At 32.5% G+C, this 24,934-nt stretch overlaps 2 protein-coding genes and 1 long non-coding RNA gene across 3 annotated transcripts; all 3 read left to right on the top strand.

The window, feature by feature from the left end:
• Positions 1–754: 754 nt before the first annotated feature.
• Positions 755–6,296, top strand: LOC149557562 (4-coumarate--CoA ligase 2-like). Its single transcript, XM_089786003.1, has 5 exons — positions 755–1,222; positions 2,257–2,455; positions 2,550–2,695; positions 5,844–5,911; positions 6,014–6,296. Exons 1-5 carry the CDS (start codon positions 827–829, stop codon positions 6,255–6,257), a joined length of 1,053 nt encoding a protein of 350 aa, XP_089642129.1. The 5' UTR covers positions 755–826; the 3' UTR covers positions 6,258–6,296.
• Positions 6,297–10,610: 4,314 nt separating this feature from the next.
• On the top strand, positions 10,611–14,429 carry LOC149557561 (4-coumarate--CoA ligase-like). The gene is made up of 7 exons (XM_089832204.1): positions 10,611–11,184; positions 11,304–11,785; positions 12,823–13,021; positions 13,116–13,261; positions 13,647–13,714; positions 13,817–13,919; positions 14,014–14,429. The coding sequence occupies exons 1-7, from the start codon at positions 10,683–10,685 to the stop codon at positions 14,116–14,118; spliced, it is 1,605 nt and encodes a 534-aa protein (XP_089688330.1). The 5' UTR covers positions 10,611–10,682; the 3' UTR covers positions 14,119–14,429.
• Positions 14,430–18,606: 4,177 nt separating this feature from the next.
• LOC149557560 (uncharacterized) lies at positions 18,607–18,991 on the top strand. Its single transcript, XR_016352402.1, has 3 exons — positions 18,607–18,643; positions 18,735–18,801; positions 18,934–18,991. It is a non-coding gene; the product is annotated as an uncharacterized LOC149557560 (long non-coding RNA).
• The last annotated feature ends 5,943 nt before the right edge of the window (positions 18,992–24,934 follow it).

Here is a 24,934-nt window from a genome sequence, read left to right as displayed (position 1 = left end):
TTCTCTCCACTTGTTTCAGATATATGCACACTGCAACCGTGATTGTAATGTACCAACAAACTCAATAATTGCAAGAAATTTGAGAGGACCCAATTAGAGTCTGTGAGGAAGAAGAAGAAAAATGCCTGCAAATGGTGAAGAGTTTGTGTACAGATCAAAGCTTCCGGACATCTCAATACCAAATCACATGCCACTGCACGCCTACTGTTTCGAAAGAATGGTGGAGTTCAAAGAGAAAGCATGCATTATTGAGGGATCCACAGGGAAAATTTACAATTATGAGCAAGTCATGTCAATAAGCAAATGTGTGGGTGCTGATTTAACCAAACTAGGCGTTGGACATGGTGATGTTATAATGATTTTACTCCCCAATTGCTCTCAATTTGTATTCAAATTTCTTGGAGGATCTTTCATCGGTGCCATCATCACCCCTGCAAATCCTCACTATACAGCAGGGGAAATTGCAAAGCAAGTCCATATTTCGGGAACCAAGATCGTCATTACAAGAGCAGCATAAGTGGAGAAGCTGAAGAATGTGAAGCAACAAATTACAATTGTTACGCTTGAGGACCCACCACCAGAGGGATGCATAGCATTCAGTGTTGTTGCTCTAAGGACAAGGTATGAACACTTTTCTATATATAGTGAGGTTACAATTATAACCTAATTTTTTAGTACTAATAATGAAGATTTGGAATTGATTTTTAACCATAATTAGATTTTTGGATGATTGGAAACAGATTCAGAAGTGGCATATGAAGTGGGGGCGGAGGAGGTTGTGGCGCTGCCATTTTCATCAGGTACAACTGGGCTTCCAAAGGGTGTGATGTTAACACACTCGGCGCCTGTTTCCAACGTTGCTCAACAGGTGGATGGAGAAAATCCCAATATGTATATCCATTCAGATGATGTCATGTTGTGTTTGTTGCCTCTTTTCCACATATATGCTCTTCATATGGTGCTCTGCTCTCTCAAAATCGGCGCCGCCATTTTGATAGTGGAGAAATTTAATGAGATGGGTGTGTTGTTAGAGTTGATAGAGAGATACAAAGTAAGCATTGCGCCAATGGTCCCACCAATGGTGTTCGGCATGGCGAAGAGTGGAGAAGTGAAGAATTATGATGTGTCGAGTATGAGAATGCTCATTTCAGCAGCTGCACCTCTTCGGAAAGATTTGGAGACGGCACTTCAAGCAAGGATTCCCAGCGCAACCCTCGCCCAGGTTAGAAAATTCATTAGAAATAGTTAATATAATGGGGATTGAATTAGTTGTAGATAAAAAAAAAATATCCTGTATTCAATTATTGTCATTTAGGGTTTTGTATTATGTTTCTTTAATTTTGAGTGATCATGAGATTTTTCTTTTATTATTGATTGATCTATTGATCAGATTGCTAAGTGTTGTTTTCTTCTTGTCCATTTTCTAATCTTACAAATTGGGGTATAGATATAGGCAAGCTATTTATAAAATAAAGACATAAATAAAAAATTGAAACAAAAATCAGAAATCTTAGTCAAGATCTTTAGTGAAGCTTCTCTTCACCAAGTATTTGAGACTTCGATAAATGTACTAATAAGTAGTGCAAGATAACTTATTTTGTTAAGTAGGAATTAGATATAATTATTCTTTAAAATACATACTAATTTAGAATTTTTACATAAAATAAAATCATATCAAGTAATAGTTGTTCATTTTTATACTCACTAGTATTGAGTTACAAGAATTGTACAACTTAATAGGACAAAGTTCTTAATTGGAAAAGTTTAACAACTTAATTATTAGAAAAAATCATTTCAATTAATAGTTACTCATTTATATATATATACTAGAAGAGTTGTACAATCTAATAGGACAATATATTTTATTGGAAAAGTTGAACAACTTTACCCATAGTGGAGGGCACTTGTGCACATTAATATTTATGAACACATTTATTATTCTAAACTTATGTAGAGATCATATGAGAATCTCGTGATATTTAAATCAAGTGAATAATAGAAAATAATGACTTTTTCCACCTTAAATGTACAATTATTCTCTTTACATTACCCAACTACCAAAACCCTATCTCTTAAGTTTTGAAATCACATTTGAAATATTTTTTTTTAAATGTCCAAATCTACCATACTATTTAGAAATTTAAAATGGTCAAAACTGAGGACCATTACTAATACTTTTTCTTATATATACTATCAACTCTTAATAAAAATACATTATTATATAATTATACTTAATGATGATCTGCGATAGTATAGCCATATGGCATGACAAAATTAGCGCCAGTAGTGACAATGAGCCTTGCATTCACAAAGAAACCATACACGATTAAATATGGTTTAGCTGGAACTGTGGTTAGGAATGCCCAGATCAAGATTGTTGACTTGAATACCAGACTTTCACTTCCTCATGGTCAGTCAGGTGAAATCTATGTTCATGGCCCTCAATTAATGGAAGGTATATTGCACATAATTAAATTTTTCTATTAGTAAAATACAAAATATAATATATGCAAAAGTGTATAAAATATTAATTTTGGTTTGAACAATAGGGTATATAAACAATCCAGAGGCTACAGAGAAAACTATAGACAAGAATGAATGGTTGCATACTAGTGACATTGGTTACATTGATGATAATGATGAGCTTTTCATTGTGGGCCGTCTGAAAGAGCTTATGAAATACAAAGCATTCCAGGTTCAATTCACATTCTAGATTGGGTCTAATTAAAATTAATTTAAATAACTTTAGGTATATTAATAGTGGATGATTTATATATTAGTAGTTAATTGTTAACTATTTTACTTTTTTTCTATTAGATATAGAGAGATCAAAAAAAGATACATAGGACTTCGAGCACTACAAAAGAGGCAAAGCCTCAAACTAGAGCCAAGGTAACAAAAGATCAACTAAAGAACATCAAAGAACAACAAAAGCCGAACAACAGAAGGCTAGTACAAGATATCACAATAAAGATCAACCCAAGCAGTCCAACCAAGAGGGCCTTCCATCCAAACAATAGTTTTTTGTTCCTGAATTTGGGACAACATATAGATATCCTCCTTCCTGGCATTATGGTTCCTCTTAATAGCTTGGATCAGCTTCCAACACATGTGCTCAAACATCCTCAGATTATCCATAGTCCTTCGCCACTGATAGTCATACTTAAGATCGTGGACAAAGAAAGAAGTCTGTCCATCTTTAAGAAATTTGCTTAATTTGTCCTTTTCAATAACCATGGTGTTTTGCACCTGCAAGAATATTTTAAAATGTGTGAGTTTTCGAAAAACCTCAGTAAGAACCCTTGGCTTACCTTGGTATTTTTCCTCATTCCTGAATTTCCAAACCTGCCAAAGAATGTTAGAGGACAACATATTCCAAAAGAAATTAGCATCTTTACTAATCCCATTAATATGGCCAGTAAAAATTTCAATGATGCTCACATTAATAGGATAGTAATTATCAAATAAATTCCAAATTTATTTAGCAAAGAGGCAATCAAATAATATGTGTCTACCTGATTCAGGTAATCTACAAATATTAGAATGTTGATTATCTCTTCTAATAGGAAGTCTATCAATTAACAACAACCATTTAAAACATTGAATTTTAGGCTCGCAAGGGCCTTTCCAAATAGAATTCAGCAATTTATTCCAAACTTTAATATCAAAAGAACAATACCAGATTTTATTGACATGGGCAATAATATCCACATTATGAGCAATAACCTTATAGATATTCTTAGCTTTAAGCTTATCTAAAACAACACCGTCAAGCCACTTGCATTTAACATATCTATAAGAGTCCACATGGCAAAGAGAAGGAATATCCTTGGAAGCTAGAGAAATTAAATTATAGGTTTTCCTCTGAGACTGAGGTAAATTAAATCTAATCTTGAGATCTTCCCAAGGGATAAGAGAATCATGCTCAAAGATATCAACAAATTGAGAAATACCAACTTTAGCCCAGGACTTGGCAGAACACCCCTGGTAGAGGGCAAGGGGTTTGTTATTCAGGCTCAGATTCCACCAGATGGATCTCTCTCCATGAAGGTGACAATCATGATAAAAATCCCTATTGGTGATAAATTCTCGAACATGCTCCCAAGCACGCCAGATGGATCTGAAAATCGGTGATCCTTGGACCACAACCGAGAACTTACCAACAATAAGATCACATAAAGGGAGATTTTTCCAAGATCTAGCCTGCTTGGGAAAACCTCTCTCAATGTTGTGTCTAACAAGAACTTTCCAAGGACTATCACCCTCCATAGATTGAAAAATCCATTTGGCAGAAAGGGTTATACCTTGCAGCTTGAGATCTTTTAACCCCAGTCCCCCCAGGGACTTATCAGTATGACACCAATCCCATTTAAGAGCATGATACTTTCTATTACCCTTGCCATCGGACCAGAGAAATTTCCCGATGGCCTTCTGAATCTCAAGAATTTGGTAGCTATTGAACATCCAGGCAGAGGAGTAATAAATACTATAAGAAGATAACAGCTTTTGACAAACTTGAAATCTCCCGGCCAAGGATAAGGATCTGTTAAACCATTTATTAAGTGTATTCTCAATCTTGGCCTTAACCCAAGCGCACATGTCCTTGAGAGAAGGATCAACAGAATAGGAGATACCAAGATACTTGACTATATTTTTGGGGCCTCCCCATTGAAACTTGTGCTGGAAGAACCAATCAGGAAGCTGATTAGTCCAACCCAAGCAAAAAGACTTAGCTTGGGAGATTTTAGGACCTGAGATGGCACAAAATAGGTCCAACTTAATTTGAAGATTATTAAGGTTGTTGTCAGAAAGCTCAAAGAAGATGGCAGTGTCATCAGCAAAGTGACTATTTATAAGCTCTTCATTATTAGGCAAGTGAAGCCCTGTAACCTTCAGGGACAGAGAATCATCTCTAAGGATATAGTATAAAGCTTCAGTAGCAATAACAAAAAGAGCAGGAGCTAGAGGGCAGCCTTTCCTGATAGACCGACTAAGAGGGAAAGTGTCAGAAATAGAACCATTAATCTCAATTTGGGCACAAGCATCAGTGAGAAGAGTTTGAATAGCCATACAGAAGAATGGAAGAAAACCAAAAGATTGCAACATCATGATAATGAACTTCCATTCTATTCTATCATAAGCTTTCTCAAAGTCAAGGAGAAGCAAAGCAGAATTTTGATGAGAACATTTAGCCCAATCCATAGCTTCCCAAGCAGTAATAAGATTTTCCAAGATATATCTACCTTTAATGAAACCAGTTTGGGAACTAGTAACAAACTTAGGGAGAACGTGAACTAATCTAAGGGCTAAAACTTTGGCTAAAATTTTATAAGAAACATTAAGGAGCGAAATAGGCCTCCAATTTTTGAGAAGAGACTTGTCCCCTTCCTTGGGAAGGAGTTTAATGATACCTCTATTGATCTCAGGGCTAAGAGAACCCACACTAATGGCTTCATTATAAAGATCAAACAAGTCCTTGCTGATCCAACTAAGATTAGCCTTATAAAATTCAGAAGAAAGCCCATCTTAACTATTTTACTTTGCTTTAAGCAATTAAGTTTATATGAAGATATAAAAATAATTGTAGTCTAAATGTGATATATAATTTAAGAGATATAAACATACAAGTTAGTTGGCTACTAGCAATACTTTTATCTTAGTTATACATATTTTTTCATATATAATTTAATAATTTAATCTTAAATATCATACATTAATGAAAAATTAAGCTTATGGGTTGCTTAGTAGGTATGAACCCTCTATCAAAAATTAAACTTGGAAAATAAGTTTGACTATTTAACATTTTAAGTTTAAGAATAGTACCTAACAATATTGCTGAACAGGTGGCTCTTGCAGAACTGGAAGCCATTTTGATAAATCATCCCTTCATTGTAGATGTGGCAGTAGTCCCGTAAGTTTGGCACCCTAATCAACTGCCTCATTTCTTTAATATTAATTCTTAATGTAATAATTATATATATTATGATCACACCCATAATTTTTATTGGCACAGGCAAAAAGATGAAGTTGCAGGAGAGGTGCCGGTAGCATTTGTGGTCATATCTAGCGGTCAAGAAATAACTGCAGAGGAGATCAAACTATTCATCGCCAAAGAGGTGAACATTGAAAATCATTGGGATCGAGCCAAACTTTTCCCTTCCCGCACTTCAAAACGCTCACAGTCAAGCACTTGTGTACTTCAACGCACTATTTTGCCTGCAATTTCGATCGTCTTATCCAAACTAAAAAGATTGTAATTGTTTATTTGTTTCTCCTCCCTCCCATCCGAAAATTAATCCCTCTTTTCATCAGTCTTGTTCAAAATATCTGTGCAGGTGTGAGATTTTTAATAATTCCTCTCTAAATTTTCACAATTTTTTGTACATGATTGCAAAACTCTATACAAGATTAAATTTTTTTTATCAAGCTTCACAAATTCTTCACAAGTTTTTCTCAGCAGCAATTTTTCTGAGTTTACATTTTTTGCTATTCAGAAATAATGTAGATTAACACACGTCTTGTGTCAATCGATAACAGCCAAACTGTATAAGACAAACTTTAGTTAAAAAGAAATTAATAATTTATTTGATCTTTATATATCTAATTATGCTGTTATAGTCTAATATAGGTCTTCAATTTTTATTATTAAAATAAATTAATTACTTATTTCTTTAATTTGCACACTTCCAATTTATTCATTTCATTGCATATATCTATATAAAATCAATTGTATATAACACTACAATATAATTATGAACATAAAAAAATAGCTACAAATTTAGTACCCATAAAAAGAAAATATTAAAAAATAGCTACAAATTTAATACCTATTAAAAATATATATATGTTTTTTAAATTTTATATCAAAATTTTTAATTTTATAATAATAAAATAATAGACAAGATTCTGCTTTGCAATGCCACTTTAAACCCCAGATTTTCTAAGTTTTTATGTCCTTATTTCTAAATTTTATTTTAAAGATTCACTAAATAAATTTATATGCTTGGCTCCATTTGTTGGATTAAATGAAATGATCTCTCTTACGAAAATGCTCACTTGCATTTGCTCCAGCAAACTTTTTACTTCAAATATTGCAGCTTGTCTGTAAATATTGTTTTTTTTTGGCATAAACAATTAAGAAATGTTCTGAAAAATGTATAGATTATATTAAATTTATATTATTATGTTATTTAAAAATTTAACAACACCATTAGATTTTACCCATCTTCAACTATTCAATCCAATAACCAAATATTGTTTTTTGTCCACCATAAAAGAAATCAGGGACTCCTGCTCATCCGGAGCTCTTGTTAATGTAATTATTTGATACTAATCCCAACTCTCTTTGATCTAGATCAATTAATAGTGACAATTATCCAAGTAAATTGGATTATTTACATAAGGTGATAATTTATTTCCTTATATAAAACTAGATTTTTAATAGCTCTACAATTTCTTCCCTTTTCATATTTAGTTTTTGTATTTCAATCTTTTCTCAAAGATTATGGAGATTCTATTAAAAAAAACCTTTACCTTCATTTATACTTCCATTTCTAAATGAGAATATCAAGATTTTGAGAATTCTCGTGTTATTTGAACTAAAGTATTAAATTTTGACCATTCATAAGTTGTATTACTTACTAAAGTTTAATTTGGTTGATATGGTAGTTAATGTAAAATCTATAGATGTTTATAAATTTTAGGATGCTTTTGAAAATTATTCTTTCTTAAATTTCAACAATTTTAAAAATATAAAACATACAATTTGATCATCCTGTCTAGTTTTTCATACTTTAATAACAAAGTGTACATACATATATATGTGTTTACATGTTTATATTTATAAATACATACATCTTTTTTAGTTTGTATTGTAGATTGTAGAACTATAAGCATCGACTTTTTTTAACCATTGATTAATCTATTGAACATAAACCAATCATATTTTTAACATATCAATTTTTAATATTTGATAAAGTAAAATGCACAATTTTTAAGTTTTCCAATTTATAAAACTATTTATCTTTAATCTGATTGGTTAAAACAAATGGAGCATGGATTTCAAGGAAAACCAAAAGATTATAACATTAACAAAGTAAAACCAAAAGATTATAGTTCTTCTAATTTCATTTCCCTTAATATTATCATTACTCTAATTTTCCATAAAGAGAAATTAGATGCACCCTCAAGCCTATCTTCTAGTCTCACATGATTCACCATTTTAATAATCTAGAGTTTTTAGCCCCCTTTTTTTCTTCAAAAAAAATTTGATATTTTATATATTTATTGTGTAATGGTTATTCTTATCATAATGGCTCTGATACCATGTTAGTTTTATTGGATCATCTCTGATAGATAAAATGATTACTACAATAATAATGTAACTCTTACTTGTATTATTGTTGAGTAGCCTTGTGCTTTGAATATTGATGATCTTTGGGATTGTGAGTATAGAGCTGACTTCCTTATCTTCTATTGCTGATTACTTGAGATGACTTCTTGATATCCCTGCAGATTAGATATGATGGAAAAGTGTTTATGATAAACTAGGTGCAGACCGCTTGATACAAAATGTCGTGGATTGATATATTGTTATTCAACGATCTACACTTCCTTTATATACAAGGCGGAGAGTCATGACCCCCGAAGAGTCATGGCTCTACGTGGTCTTTGGCCACATAGAGTCATGCCTCTTTGGTGACATGATTAATATCATGTTTAGTTAACACAAGAAGTGCACCTGTATATAATACATCAAAGGGCCCATTCACATATTAATAATGTGACTGCGGATATGTATATTGTTATCTGTCGATGATTATCTTGTAAATTATCCAAAACACATATACATATACATATATGGATTTAATAATCAACAACAACAACTTATCTATTTAAACATAAACACATATTAGTATATCAGATAAACATTAATTACTTCTTCTAATGTTAAAGCATTAACAACAAGGACCATAGTGAATCTATTGATCATCAGATAAGCTGACATGTGGCTAGTGATCTGATATATAAGTAGGGTAATGTTTCTTGTTTAGAGAGAAGTAACTGTGGTGTCTAGGGTCTGTGAAGTATCTTTATTTTGGAGGATGATCAACTACAAAAAGGTTGATGAATGCAAGTATAATATATATGATTGGTTAGTAGTTGTAAATTGATAATTATAATGTAGTATCTTCATTTGTAGGCCAACTTGATGATAGCCCAATCATATTTATGTTCATTTCTTATTGTTTGTTTGGGCATTTATGTTGTGACATATCTAGTTGCAAGGTTAGACATCTATTTCGTAGATTCTCCTTCCTTGATTGCTTCATATATGCTCTCAAATTTGACCTTCTTGAGCTCCACAAATTTGTAAGAAAACTAGTTACTTAAGATCTACATTTCACTTTTAATCTACATTTCACTTGTAAATTTTATTAATTGAAAAGGACTATTCATCAAAAAAAAAAAAAAGATCTGCATTTCAAGTTTGATAATAATATTTTGAATGAAAGAGAAAAATGTATTCAATTTTAATTTTAGCTCCCATTTTATACTATTCACCTACTATTTTAAATTTTGAAAGTTTTTTCCATTTGACTTATTAACAAACACTATGATTCTTGATATACAAACCATAATTTTATTAAAAAAATTAATATTTCTTTCAAATTTATTTACCTTTATACCGTTTAACAATTTCTAAAATTTCTAAAACAATAATTTTAATCATTACACATTTACACTCTTAAAACTTCAACAATACAAATGTGGAAACACGTGCAAATTTCATGCATACATATTTTTCATACGACAGTATCTTTTGTGTTCAGTTCATGATATTATAATGTATATCGAATGTAATTAATAATAGAAATCTCTTTCATTCGACAAACTTATGTAATTTAATACATTTTATTTGTCTACCTTCCTCTTTATGTACAAAGCTCTTACTCTAGAATTTAATGCAATTAATAATATTTAATACGAACTCATACTTTTTTTTTTTGGTTAAGAAAAAGTTAAGAAGTAAAAGGATAACACCGTGTATACTGATATGTTCTCTTGGCCAAGTAGATGGATGTTTTTGTGGTTGAAATTGCTTATGGTACCGCGATTTTTACGAAGAAAGTGGCTACTTTTTAAGAAGTACCTTTCAATATTGAACAATGTCGGCATATGTGTTTTTGTGGCCTTGTTAATAAGACGTCTAGGTTTTGCTTTCAAAGACAAAACTGGGCTATAAAAGCCAAAACATTGAGAAATTTATAGCGAGCAATAAACATCACATGCTGTATCCGTTCAACATTCACTATTGCCCATAAGAAACATTAATTAATTCTCGTTATTTGTTTCAATGACATAATTTTCACATCTATTTAAATAAATTGAATAAACCATGTTCCACATTAAACAATGAAACTCGCCTAGGGATGATACTGTAGATGGATGTTTGTGTGCGAAATTCTCGGAGAGCCTAATCACAAGTTTTAAAAAATCCGTACACTCGGTTTACATGTGGGTGCATTTGTGGATGAGCTTCAGAGTTTTTCTCTCCACTTGTTTCAGATATTCTGTCTATATATACACACTGCAACTTGCAGTATTGTACCAACAAACTCAATAATTGCAAGCAATTTGAGAGGACCCAATTCAAGAGTCTGTTAGAAAGAAGAAGAAGAATGGCTGCAAAAGGAGAAGTAGAGTTTGTGTACAGATCAAAGCTTCCTGACATTTCAATACCAAATCACATGCCATTGCACGCCTACTGTTTCGAAAGAATGGTGGAGTTCAAAGAGAAAGCGTGCATTATAGAGGGATCCACAGGGAAAATTTACAATTATGAGCAAGTCATGTCAATAAGCAATTGTGTGGGTGCTGGTTTAACCAAACTAGGCGTTGGGCATGGTGATGTTATAATGATTTTACTCCCCAATTGCCCTCAATTTGTATTCACATTTCTTGGAGGATCTTTCATTGGTGCCATCATCACCCCTGCAAATCCTCACTATACAGCAGGGGAGATTGCAAAGCAAGTCCATATTTCGGGAGCCAAGATCGTCATTACAAGAGCAGCATATGTGGAGAAGCTGAAGAATGTGAAGCAACAAATTACAATTGTTACGCTTGAGGACCCACCGCCAGAGGGATGCATAGCATTCAGTGTTGTTGCTCAAGAACAAGGTATGAACTCTTTTCTATATATAGTGATGTTACAATTATAACCTGTTTTTTTAGTACTAATAATGAAGATTTGGAATTGGTTCTTAACCATAATTAGATTTTTGGATGATTGGAAACAGATTCAGAAGTGGGTTATGAAGTGGGGGCTGAGGAAGTTGTGGCGCTGCCATTTTCATCAGGTACAACTGGACTTCCAAAGGGTGTGATGTTAACACACTCGGCGCTTGTTTCCAACGTTGCTCAGCAGGTGGAGGGAGAAAATCCCAATATGTATATCCATTCAGATGACGTCATGTTGTGTTTGTTGCCTCTTTTCCACATATATGCTCTTCATATGGTGCTCTGCTCGCTCAGAACTGGCGCTGCTGTTTTGATTGTGGAGAAATTCAATGAGATGAGTGTGTTGTTAGAGTTGATAGAGAGATACAAAGTAAGTGTTGCGCCATTGGTGCCACCGCTGGTGTTGGGCATGGCGAAGAGTGGAGAAGTGGAGAGATATGATGTGTCGAGTATGAGAATGCTCATTTCCGGGGCTGCACCTCTTGGGAAAGATTTGGAGACAGCACTTCAAGCAAGGATTCCCAATGCAACCCTCGCCCAGGTTAAAAAATTCATTAGAAATAGTTAATATAAGGGGATTGAATTAGTTGTAGATACAAAAATTCTCTTGCATTCAATTATTGTCATATAGGGTTTTGTATTATGTTTCTTTAGTGTTGATTGATCATGCGATTTTTCTTTTATTTTTTATCAGATTGTTATGTGTGGTTTAGTTCTTGTCTATTTTCTAATCTTACAATTTGGGGTATAGAAATAGGCAATCTATTTATAAAATAAGGGCATAAATAAAAAATTGAAACAAAAATCAGAAATCTTAGTCAAGATCTTTAGCGAAGCTTCTCTTCACCAAGTACCTATCTGATACTAGTTGAGACTTTGGTAAATATACTAATAAGTAGTGCAAGATAACTTATTTTGTAAAGTAGAAATTAGATTTAATTATTCTTTAAAATACATACTAATTTAGAATTTTTACTTATAATAAAATCATATCAAGTAATAGTTGTTCATTTTCATATTCCCTAGTATTGAGTTACAAGAATTGTACAACTTAACAGGACAAAGTTCTTAATTGGAAAAGTTTAACAGCTTTCTTATTAAAAAAATTCAGTTCAATTAATAGTTACTCATTTATATATATACTAGAAGAGTTGTACAATCTAATAGGACAATATATTTAATTGAAAAAGTTAAACAACTTTACTCGTACCCATAGTGGAGGGCACTTGTGCACATTAATATTTGTGAACATATTTATTATTCTAAACTTATGTAGAGATCATATGAGAATCTTGTGATATTCAAATCAAGTGAATAATAGAAAATAATAGTTTTTTCCACCTTTAAGTTTACAATTATTCTCTTTACATTACCAAACTACCAAAACCCTATTTCTTAAGTTTTGAAATCACATATAAAATAATTTTTTTTTAAGTCCAAATCTACCATACTATTGAAAAATTTAAAATGGTCAAAACTGAGGACGACCATTTCTAATACTTTTACTTATATATACTATCAACTCTTACTAAAAATACATTATTATATAATCATAATTAATGATGATCTGCAATACAGGTATACGGCATGACAGAATTAGCGCCAGTAGCGACGATGAGCCTTGCATTCGCAAAGAAACCATACACGGTTAAATCTGGTTCAGCTGGAACTGTGGTTAGGAATGCCCAGATCAAGATTGTTGACTTGAATACCAGACTTTCACTTCCTCATGGTCAGTCAGGTGAAATTTGTGTTCATGGCCCTCAATTAATGAAAGGTATATTGCACATAATTAAATTTTTCTATTGGTAAAATGAAAAATATAATATACGCAAAAGTGTATACAATATTAATTTTGGTTTGAACAACAGGGTATCTAAACAATCCAGAGGCTACAGAGAAAACTATAGACAAGAATGGATGGTTGCATACTGGTGACATTGGTTACATTGATGACAATGACGAGCTTTTCGTTGTGGACCGTCTAAAAGAGCTTATCAAATACAAAGCATTCCAGGTTCAGTTCACATTTCAGATTGGGTCTAACTAAAATTCATTTAAATAAATTTTGTGTTTATTAATAGTGGATGATTTATATATTAGTAGTTAATTGTCAACTACTTTGCTTTAAGCAAGTTTATATGAAGATATAAAAGTTATTGTAGTCTAAATGTGATATATAATTCAAGAGATATAAACATACAAGTTAGTTGTAGCTACTAGTAATACCTTTATCTCAGCAGTACATATTTTTCCATATATAATCTAACAATTTAATTTTAAAATTCATACATTTAATGAAGAATTAAGCTTAGAAAAAAAGTTTGACTATTTAACATTTTAAGTTTAGAAATCAATCCTTCATATATAATATTAAAGCAGTAAACAATATTGGTGAACAGGTAGCTCCTGCAGAACTGGAAGCCATTTTGATAAAGCATCCCTTTATTGCAGACGTGGCAGTAGTCCCGTAAGTTTGGCACCCCAATCAATTGTCCCATTTCTATAACTTTGATTCTTAATCTAATAATTATATAGATTATGGTCACACCCATAAAATTTTTTGGCACAGACAAAAAGATGAAGTTGCAGGAGAGGTGCCAGTAGCATTTGTGGTCACATCTGGCGGTCAAGAAGTAACTGCAGAGGAGATCAAGCTATTCGTCGCCAAAGAGGTGAACATTGAAAATACATGTTATCATAAAGAAATATGGATTTAAAATTTTAAAATTGTTCATGATGTTAATCTAAATGTATGGTTATATGCAGGTGGTATTTTACAAGAAACTGCATCATGTGTACTTTGTAGATTCAATTCCCAAATCTCAGTCAGGCAAGATATTGCGCAACCATATGCGATCCAAACTTCAATAAGGATGAGAAATTAATACCAACAGATTAGACTATTGATGTAATTATCTGATGATAATCCCAACTCTCTTTGGTCTTGATCAATTAATAGTGATAATTATCCAAGTAAACTAGATCATTTATATAAGGTGATTTATTTCCTTATATAAAACTAGGTTTTTCAATAGCTCTAAAATTTCTTCCTCTTCACATATTTAGTCTTTAGTCTTTGTATTTCAATCTTTTTTCAAAGATTATGGAGATTCTCTGATTAGAAAAGACCTTTCCTTCCATTTCTAAATGAGAAAATTAAGATTTTGAGAATTCTCGTATTATATGAATTATAGTATTAAATTTTGACCATTCATATGTTGTAGTACTTACTGAAGTTTAATTTGGTTGATATGGTAGTTAATGTAAAAGTTATAGATGTTTAATTTGGTTGATATGGTAGTTAATGTAAAAACTATAGATGTTTATAAATTTTAGGATGCTTTTAAAAATTATTCTCTCTTAAATTTCAACAATTTTAAAAATGTAAAGCATACAAGTTGATCATCTCATCTAGTTTTTCATACTTTTAATAACAAAGTGTACATACATATATATGTGTTTACATGTTTATATTTATAAATGCATACAGTTACTATTTCTTTCACATCTATTGTACATACATATATATGTGATTACATGTTTATATTTATAAATGCATACAATTTTTAATTACTATTTATTTCACATGTACACTTGATCATATTTAAAATTATTAGCTTTGTGTACATACATGTATATGTTTTTACATGTTTATATTTATAAATATATACAATTTTTTTATTAGTATTTCTTTCATATGTACACTTGATCATATTTAAAATCCTTAACTTCTAGCTTACATATATAGAAAATTATAGATTTAAAAACTCTTTTATTCGATAAATGCAAGTATTTTTAATTGTAATTTTTACTTATTATTGTTTCTCTCCTCTTAATCATGTATAACAACTTTTACTAATTAAAGTTTATTTCAATTAATAAAAAAGTTAAAGTTGCACTCTTCTAGATCAATTTAATGAGGAAATGGTAAAATAGTAATAACAACATTCAATACATACATATATATATATATATATATATATATATATATATATATATATATATATATATATATATATATATATATATATATATATATATATATATATATATATATATATATATCTTATCTTTATTTTGAGCTATCAAAAAAATGGGACTTTATAATTGAAAAGATTAGACGATTTCCTCTAAAAGAATTAAATGGATTAGTTAAATGTACATTGTAAATATAAATTGTTTGAATGTAAATGAAAAATGTATTGGTACATCCCACATGTAGCAAGTGTTTTCCACATAAGAAAACACAAAACAATTATAGAAGATGCTATAAATTGTTCCATGTGGAAAGCAGAACTATTGATACCATTGTAACTCATTACACTATTGATATCATTGTAGCTCCTTACACTTGTAGAGATGCACATATATAAGAAAGATAATAATTTCAAGCATAATCATTTATTTAAGTTAGTCCATGTTTCAGATATGATACCAAAAATGTGTGGAGTGCCCTAACATTTTTATCATTTCCTAACGTACAACCATAAAAGATGAAAATTTGGTAAAGTTTATATATTATGCATTATATAATGTTCATAGCTATTTTGTAACAAACAAATGCATTGCTTTTTCTCATGAATTTTCATAAGGAAAAAAATCATATCTTATAAGTTTAGAAACTTATAAAGAAGTGATTATTGGTTAGCACCAAAGATTGGAATTTGTAATTAGATTACGTCTACAACTATTTTAGCTTTTATATACACATAAGTTTTGGGATCTAACTTGACTTTTAGATTTTTGGTGGCTATTTATTAAGTGAAGATGTCATTATGTTTGTGCAATCACATCCACTACTTTACAGCAATGGCTATTCAAGGAGTTATTTCAATTGCTATCTATGGAGGTATTTCGATATCCCTAGATTCCATTCCACCCATGCCATACCATCCATAAGAATCGTACGCGTGTCTGTTACATCCACTATAAGTCAGATTTGATTTGAGCTAACCTCAATTTATCATTTCACTAAGTGCACGGTTATTATGAATATATACTTTAATTAAATTTAAACTAGCATAGATTTTATGAAGTGGATTAAGAACATAGGAATTTATTTATTTTTTCTATAATTTTTAAAAAAATCATGTATTTCAATTGAACTTAATCTATTTGATTTTTACTATATTCTATTTGATTTTAAATAACTTTACTTAAATTTTCTTAGATGAAATTATTTTTGTATAAAAAATTTAAATTTTTCATTTAACTTAATTTAAAATAAAAGTAAAATTTATATATATGTGTGTGTGTGTGTGTGTATGTATGTATGTATGTATATGTATATGTGTATGTGTATGTATATGTATATGTATATGTGTATGTATGTATGTATGTATGTATTTCATAAATAATTTAATTAATGCATATAGTTAAAATTTAATGTACATCTATATTATAATATTATGTTACTGATTTAAATATTTTTTATTTATATTATACTAGAAAATTTATATATTTATTTTAAAAGATATGTATTTTGCAGTATACTTTTACAAAAAGTTAATTTAAGAGAAAATAAATAATGCAATTAATAGTACACATATATTATCTCTAGTTGCACTAATATTAAACTAAATTGAATTAGTCTTTAAGGTATGTGCAGGATAATGATGTACCAAAAAGTGTTGATGTGAAAAAAATGGAATTTGAAAATGTCTAAAAGTGTTTCAAAATTCACTCTTACTTTTTTCCACCCATCCTGATACCAAAGCTAAAAAGTTAGGATATCAAATACCCAATATTATATCGGGTATGCTCGAAACCTGTAACATAGATTTAAAAATAAAAACCTGAGAGCTCTTTTTAAATGAGTTTTTTTTGGTTTGAGTGTTGACCTCCATTTGGGTATTGAATTTCGAAATGGGTATACGATAAGGGTAAGTTTTTTTTTTAATGATTTGAATGAATATTATTATAAATTAGTTATTTTTAATTGAATTTATTAAAAATTAGGTTATTTTTAATAGAAATTATTGAAATTTAGGTTGTTTTTAATAGAAATTATGTTTTGCAAATTAATAGGTATGGCTGATCCAAATGATGATACTAAGGTAGGAAACAATGTTCCTCATAACCCTCCACCAAACGATCCAGTGCCCTATCAAAACCATCCACCAAATGATCCCCTGCCCCCTTAAAACCCTCCTTGAATTGAAGATTTGATATTTCAAAATCTCACCAAATTGAGGGTTTTGCAAACCACTTATAACACTATACCTGCATTGGCTCCCATGTTATCCATGTTAAACACCATAGTGGATAATATTGAAACACTTACCAATGAATAAAATTTTGCTCTTCATTGGCATGACCAAATGCATGCCATGTTTGATGATGGGTTGGACTATGATGAGATTGCAGCCCTAAATATAAGTAAAGATGATATGGTTAGCCTTTTTGTGGACCCAAAAATTAGTAAACAAGAAGAATGCACAAAGCCCAAACTATCAATTAAATGGTACACAAATGAGGCTATGCATGTGAACTTTTGGGATCATTCTAGTGGATGGTTTTTGACATCCCTCCACACAAAAATTTAGAGGTGCCCTTTATTTCATTAGAAAATTGTATGTTGAATTTGTGTTGGGCCTCAAGGTGAACTATTGGAGAATGAAGCCTAACATATGTGTAGGAGGAGGAGCTCCTCAAGATAGACCCTTTGCCCAATGGAAGAAAGTTGACACTTTTGTCCCCCCTATTGATGTCTCCCCCCCTCCTCATGTGCAGCATCCTGATATCATTGCAAAGGCTAGCTCTCAAACTATTAGAGCCATCCATAGATTGAGTAGTCTATTGATATCCTAGGGTAGGTTAGTGTTGCCTCCCCATATTGATGGTGCTGGTGCGAGTTCATCATCAACAAGCTTATCACATATTCGTGTGCCCTATCCTTGCATAACGTGCAAGAATGTTTTTCTGGGTCCCATAGGTGATCTTTCTGAGTATCAATTTGTATTTGAGGAGGATACACCAAATGCGCATACATAGGCTACACACCCTAACGTGAGAGAGGAGGGGCATGTAGAGGCATGGAGTCCTTTTGCGTCAATATGTGTATACATTTTTTTGCTACACATATGTGATTTAAAGTTAATCTTTATAATAGAGTAATTTTAATTTTTAATCCATACTAACATATACATGTATGCAAACTTCATTCATGTTTAGTTGATGACTAAGGAGGAGCTCAGGCAGGTTGATAATGTCATGTTGTCAGCTCTTTCATTTGGCCTTGAGACATCTATGGTACAATATGTTGTGTTCTCATTATTTTTTTCTATTTTATATGGGATCATATATGGTCTCTAATATTTCTTTTCTCTTGCAAGTATCACTTGTTAGTAGGGGGCAAAGTGCAGGGGATGATGCGCAACCCATTAACAAGGGAAAGGTAATTAGGTGCTTTTAAAGTGATTAAATATTTATTCATTCTTGTAAAATATTTGTGGTAATGAAATTTAATTACATTCTTTATTGTATAGGGCATGGCTACTAGTGATGAGTCTAGGTAGATTCCACGTCACAGACCCTTTGGCATTTCTATTCGCGGTGAGAGCCCCATCATATGTATAAGTATCATTTATTTTTTATTTTCCTTATTTTCATAAATAAATTAAAAACTAATTTTTTTGGTATTAACAACTAGTATTTTAAATCTCATACAAAGCACCTAGTACACAGGGGGTTGGACGTCAGAGCTTTGTATCTTTGCTAACGCAACCATTATATCTAGGGGAGGAGTCAACATAGGTAAGTTCTAGTTTGAAATCTCTATTATATGTTATAAATTTAGCATGCTATGAATTATAATGTTATAGTTTAAGTTCTAGATTCATCCAACAAACATACTTGAACATACATAGGCCACAATCAATGAGGTTCAAGCATCATTGAGGACATATGAGAGGACTCTTGACCGGTGTAGGAGGTCAACAAGAGAGGTATTTATGATGAAAGTTTAATACTTTAAATATTCATTAAAGAAAAGATCATTATGCATTTGAGTAATTCAATGTTAGATACATAGAATCATATAAATTTAGTAGTCTAACTTTGGGTTTTCCTTTTTTGTTTATGTAGGAGGCATTTGATCCACCTAATGTAGTGAAGAGGCTACATTTTGATCATCCACCAATAGCATAGGATACTATAGTTGTCATAGGATGTGTCATGAGACATTTTGAGATGGCATATGCCACATTGTATATATAGAAACATTGATATTATACACATTCTGATGGCATGATTAGCCACATTTTGTATATGGATCTATGTATTTTGATATATATTTGCATAATTTGTCTATGGATACATGAAATTTGATATATATTTATGTAATTTGTCTATGGATACATGTATTTTGATATATATTTTTGTCATTTATGTGCACAATGATATACATATTAATTTAGTATCGTATTGTTTAATTTATCGTGGATCATGTTTATGGAATATCATTCATTTTGGATCATGTTTGTTATATTCAATTCAAATGTAATAATTTGTGAATAACATTTTAACAACCTTTATTATCAAATTTTGATGCAATGTTTATTTTGAAATGCTACCATATATGTTTAATTTGAAATAATCTCTACATCCCTTAAGATGTCACTATGGTTCACCCACCCAAATGCACTTAGAGCACCTTGGAAATGATATAGGTTATTGTAGGCCTCGGCATGACCATCTTGTAGCATTTGACATTTCATTGATAGCCCCCATGAGCTCTGAGTTACAACCCTTGGAACATCAACCTTGAAGCAGAGTTAGAGCACCTTGGAGACTCTTCGGTATGGGGTGGTTGTGAACAATGGAGGCTCTCCATGATCATAACAAGGGTGTCACTAGGGTTCACCTACTCATTCAAAGCTAATGGCTATGATGATTCGATGCCAAGATTAGTAGTTTCAAAGTTACACTATGATGCACCTATGAACTGAGGCACACTAAGAGTTTTGGCATCAAGTGAGATTGTTGTGTTGAATCCAAACAAAATGTGATCTCTCAAAAATGATATAGGTTATTTTAGACCTTGGCATAAATATTTTGTAGCATTTGACATTTCATTGATAGCCCTCAGGAGCTCCAAGTTATGACCCTCGAAAAATCAACCTCCAAGTGCACTTAGAGCACCTTGGAGACTCTTTATTATGAGGTGGCCACGAATGATGGAGGCTATCCATGGCTGAAACAAGGGTATCACTAGGGTTCACTCTCCCATCCAAAGCTAATAGCATTGACAATTCGATGCCAAGACTAGCAGTTCCAAAGTTACACTATGATGAACTAAGGCACACTACAAATTTTGGCATCGAGCAAGATTATTGTGTTGAATCCAAATACAATGTGATCTCTCAAAAATTAGATGGTTTATTTTAGACCTTAGCATGACTATCCTGTATCATTCAATGTTTCATCAATATCCCTCATGAGCTATGAGTTATGACCCTCAGAAGATTGACCTTGAAATGCACTTAGAACACCTTGGAGACTCTTTAGTATGGGGTGACCATGAATGATGGAGGCTCTCTATGGCTGGAACAAGGGTGTCACTAAGGTTCACCCACCCATCTGAAGCTAATGGCATTGATGATTCGATGACAAGATCAATGGTTTCAAAGTTACACTATGATGCACCTATGAACTGAGGCACACTGTAAGTTTTGGTAACGAGTGAGATCATTGTGCCAAATCCAAATAGAATGTGATCTCTAAAAAATGAAATAGGTTATTTTAGGTCTTAGCATGACCATCCTGTAGCATTTGACATTTTATTGATAGCCCTCACGAGCTCCAAGTTATGACCCTCAAAAGATCAACCTTGAGATGCACTTAGAGCACTGTGGAGACTCTTCGGTACAAGGTGGTCGCAAATGATGGAAGCTCTCCATGGCTAGAACAAGGATGTCACTAGGGTTTACCCACCCACCCAGAGCTAATGGCACTAATGATTCGATGCCAAGATTAGTGGTTTCAAAGTTACGCTATGATGCATCTATGAACTGAGGCACACTGCGAGTTTTGGCATTGAGCGAGATCACTGTGTTGAATCCAAACAGAATGTGATCTCTAAAAAATGAGATAGGTTATTTTAGGCCTTGGAATAACCATACTATAGCATTTGATGTTTCATCAATATCTCCCATGAGCTCCAAGTTATGACCCTCGTAAGATCGACCTTGAGATGCACTTAGAGCACCTTGGAGACTCTTTAGTATGGGGTGGTTGTGAATGATAGAGGCTCTCTGCGGCTAGAATGAGGGTGTCACTAGGGTTCACCCTCCCATCTAGAGCTAATGATACTAACAATTTGATGCCAAGATTAGCAATTTCAGAGTTACACTGTGATGCACCTATGAACTAAAGCACACTACGAGTTTTGGCATCAAACAAGATCATTGTGCTGAATCCAAATAGAATCTGATCTCTTAAAAATGAGATAGGTTATCTTAGGCCATGGCATGACCATCCTTTAGCATTTTCTTTTTATCAATAGTCCCCATAAGCTCCAAGTTACACCCCTCAAAATATCAACCTCAAGACGCACTTAGAGCACCTTGGAGACTCTTAGGTACGGGGTGGCCATGAATGATGGAGGCTCTCTATGGCTAGAACAATGGTGTCACTAGGGTTCACCCACACATCTAGAGCTAATGGCACTAATGATTTGATGCCAATATTAGCAATTTCAAAGTTACACTATAATGCACCTATGAACTCAGGAACACTGTGAATTTTGGCATCGAGCGAGATCGTTGTGCCGAATCCAAATAGAATGTGATCTCTAAAAAATGAGATAGGTTATTTTAGGCCTTGGCATGACCATCTTGTATCATTCAATATTTCATCAATAGCCTCCATGAGCTCCAAGTTATGACCCTCAAAAAATTGACCTCAAGATGCACTTAGAGCACCTTGGAGACTCTTCGGTATGGGGTGGCTACAAATGATGGATGCTCTCCATGACTGAAATAAGGGTTTTACTAGGGTTCACCTACCCATCTAGAGCTATGGCATTGATGATTCAATGCCAAGATTAGCAGTTTCAAAGTTACACTGTGATGCACCTATGAACTAAGGCACACTACAAGTTTTGGCATCGAGCGAGATCACTGTGCTTAATCCAAACAGAATGTGATCTCTTAAAAATGAAATAGGTTATTTTAGGCCTTGGCATGACCATCCTGTAGCATTTGATTTTTCATCAATATCCCTCATGAGCTCTGAGTTATGACCCTTGGAGGATCAACCTTGAAATGCACTTAGAGCACCTTGAAGAGTCTTTGGTACGAGGTTGCCGTGAATGATGGAGGCTCTCTGCGGCTAGAATAAGGCTATCAATAGGGTTAGTATTAAGTAAAAGTATTTTTTTTACCTCTGTCAAGTTTTTGGCATTGGGCACAATGCAAGTTTGGTGTTAGTATGTATTAAAATAATCATTTTTAGGTCCCTCCACATAAATTGCACTAAGTAAAATCATCTTTGTTTCTTACATTAAATCAACAAGTTTACATTTACAATATCTCAAGTGTTTCATCATTATTACATCAATACACAACTACCAAAAATCATAGTGTCAAAAATTATAGTGTCAAAAAATAGAATAGATTTTTCTTCATTTTGATCCTTATTTAGTTTGTTATCTTCATGAATGGCTACTCTTCATGATGTACCTACATTCCAATATCATAAAAATGTTAGTAACTTATTGTATTAAACACTTGATAATCATTGGTTCACTAAATCATTATGAAAAAATAACATAAGAAGGAAATATACCTAGTCAAGTGTTCCAATAGGGTTCTCTCTCTATTTTAGGGTCTCCAATAGGGCTTCATGGTCAACATTAGTAATAGTAAAAAGTTATTTTACTTTTGGTCTTCCTTGATGCTTCAACAAATTCACATTTTTTGCTATAATAAGATTCAAATATATGAGAATTGTTTTGCACTTCTGATAGTCTTTGAATGCAAGAATTCTATTACTTCTAAGCATGTATGTCCGCAGCCATGTTCTAGCAACAACCACTGAACTAGTAGGATATGTGAATCCATCATCATCTGTGATCAATTTTGCAAGCTTTTGTTTACCTCTTACACAACATGCTAACCAATAATCTAATTTCTCATCATTCCCCTATGGTGTAACCAATGCAAAGACATGTTATAGCTGAAGAAGATCTGATAGATGGTTATGCTCAAGTGAACTTTCCATGTCATCATTTCTGATAAAGGTTATGATAGACAATGGAGTAAGATAATGTGGAACCCATGTGTCCACCCACTCACTTGACTCGCGGTGATCCCAATCACATTGAAAATAACTAGGACAAAAGCAAGCTAGCTCTCGTGTCCAAATGGTCCATGTATTAGAATCAGAGCTCTGGAATGAATGCAATTTTGATAAGTCTCTCATTGCAGCACAATCTAATATATCACCTATGGACCCTTCCACAACCAACCAAAAGAACTTTTGTACTACTGAATCAAGAGTCCCCCTGTGATAATACTAAACTACACCAATCAACAATGCTACAAGCGCCAAGAAGCTCTGCTCTTAAAATCTTCAATTGCTCCTTAACTAGAGCTCTCTTCACACATACCCCTACTCCATCATGTTCCCCTTTCCCATGACCAGACTCAAAAAAAACTCCAAATATGAGGCAGCCTCCTCTCTACGTGCATCCTACACAACCAATAAACATGTGAGTATTCTTGAATTGACCTATGCAATTATTTGACCAAATGATATATCTATCCATAGCAATGTCATGCTCCTATAAGAAATAAAAATAATTCTCAAAAAAATGTTACACAAACTCATGAGAGTGAGATCTATCATCACTCATATAAAAATGATACTCTCTAATAATCTTTTGATTATCTTCCACACTATCAAGGGCATGTCTATATGTTGTGTGGACAAAAATAACAATATGAATGGAGTTGTAATACTGAGATTGTGTCTCATTTTGAGGCTGCAATGTGTAGTTCTTAGCAAAGTCAACAACTGATATAATAGTGCCAATGGGAAAAGTATCCTTACACATTCTAAATTGTTGATCCAACCACTAAGACTTGTGACTATGTATAGCATACTTGTAGAAAATATTTGTCTTGAAATTTGAAATAAAACTAGCCACATTGATTTCTTTTGCAACCAATTCACATCTAGAGCCCTCACCCCCACTGTTCAATGTGTATTTCACTATTTTATATACTATTTTTTTACTATTATCTTCCAAAGATCTTGTTCGCACCCCTCATGGAAACATGTGTCAAACTTGGATAAGCCACCACATTTTGAACACTTCTCATTTAAGAAAGCATTTTTATAAAAGAAACAACCATCAACTCTATGACATAAAAATTTATCTAGCAAGTCTCTTGATGATGTTGGAAGACCACTAGCACCACAATTCTCCAACATTTCTTTACTATGCAAAGTAGAATAGAGGGAGCATAATAGTTCATGGTGCATAGAAAATTTGACATAATATTTTCAACAACATGTATTTCAAATTTTAAGTGGCACACAATAAAATGGCTTCAAAGATTCAAAAGCCCTTTGTGATATATGCAATCTTAGATGACTCTCTATAAATTGTTTGAACAACATATTTTGACTTACCTCCAAATAATGTTTAGGATGTGGTGTGTGGTCTTTGATGCTAATTCTT

This window comes from Cupressus sempervirens, chromosome 5 (genome assembly GCF_028749045.1).
Source record: "Cupressus sempervirens isolate cs-2001-9-10 chromosome 5, ASM2874904v1, whole genome shotgun sequence".
Taxonomy (NCBI): domain Eukaryota; kingdom Viridiplantae; phylum Streptophyta; class Pinopsida; order Cupressales; family Cupressaceae; genus Cupressus; species Cupressus sempervirens.
The sequence above is the reverse complement of the archived record's forward strand: the minus strand, read 5'-3'. Positions and strand labels throughout refer to the sequence as shown.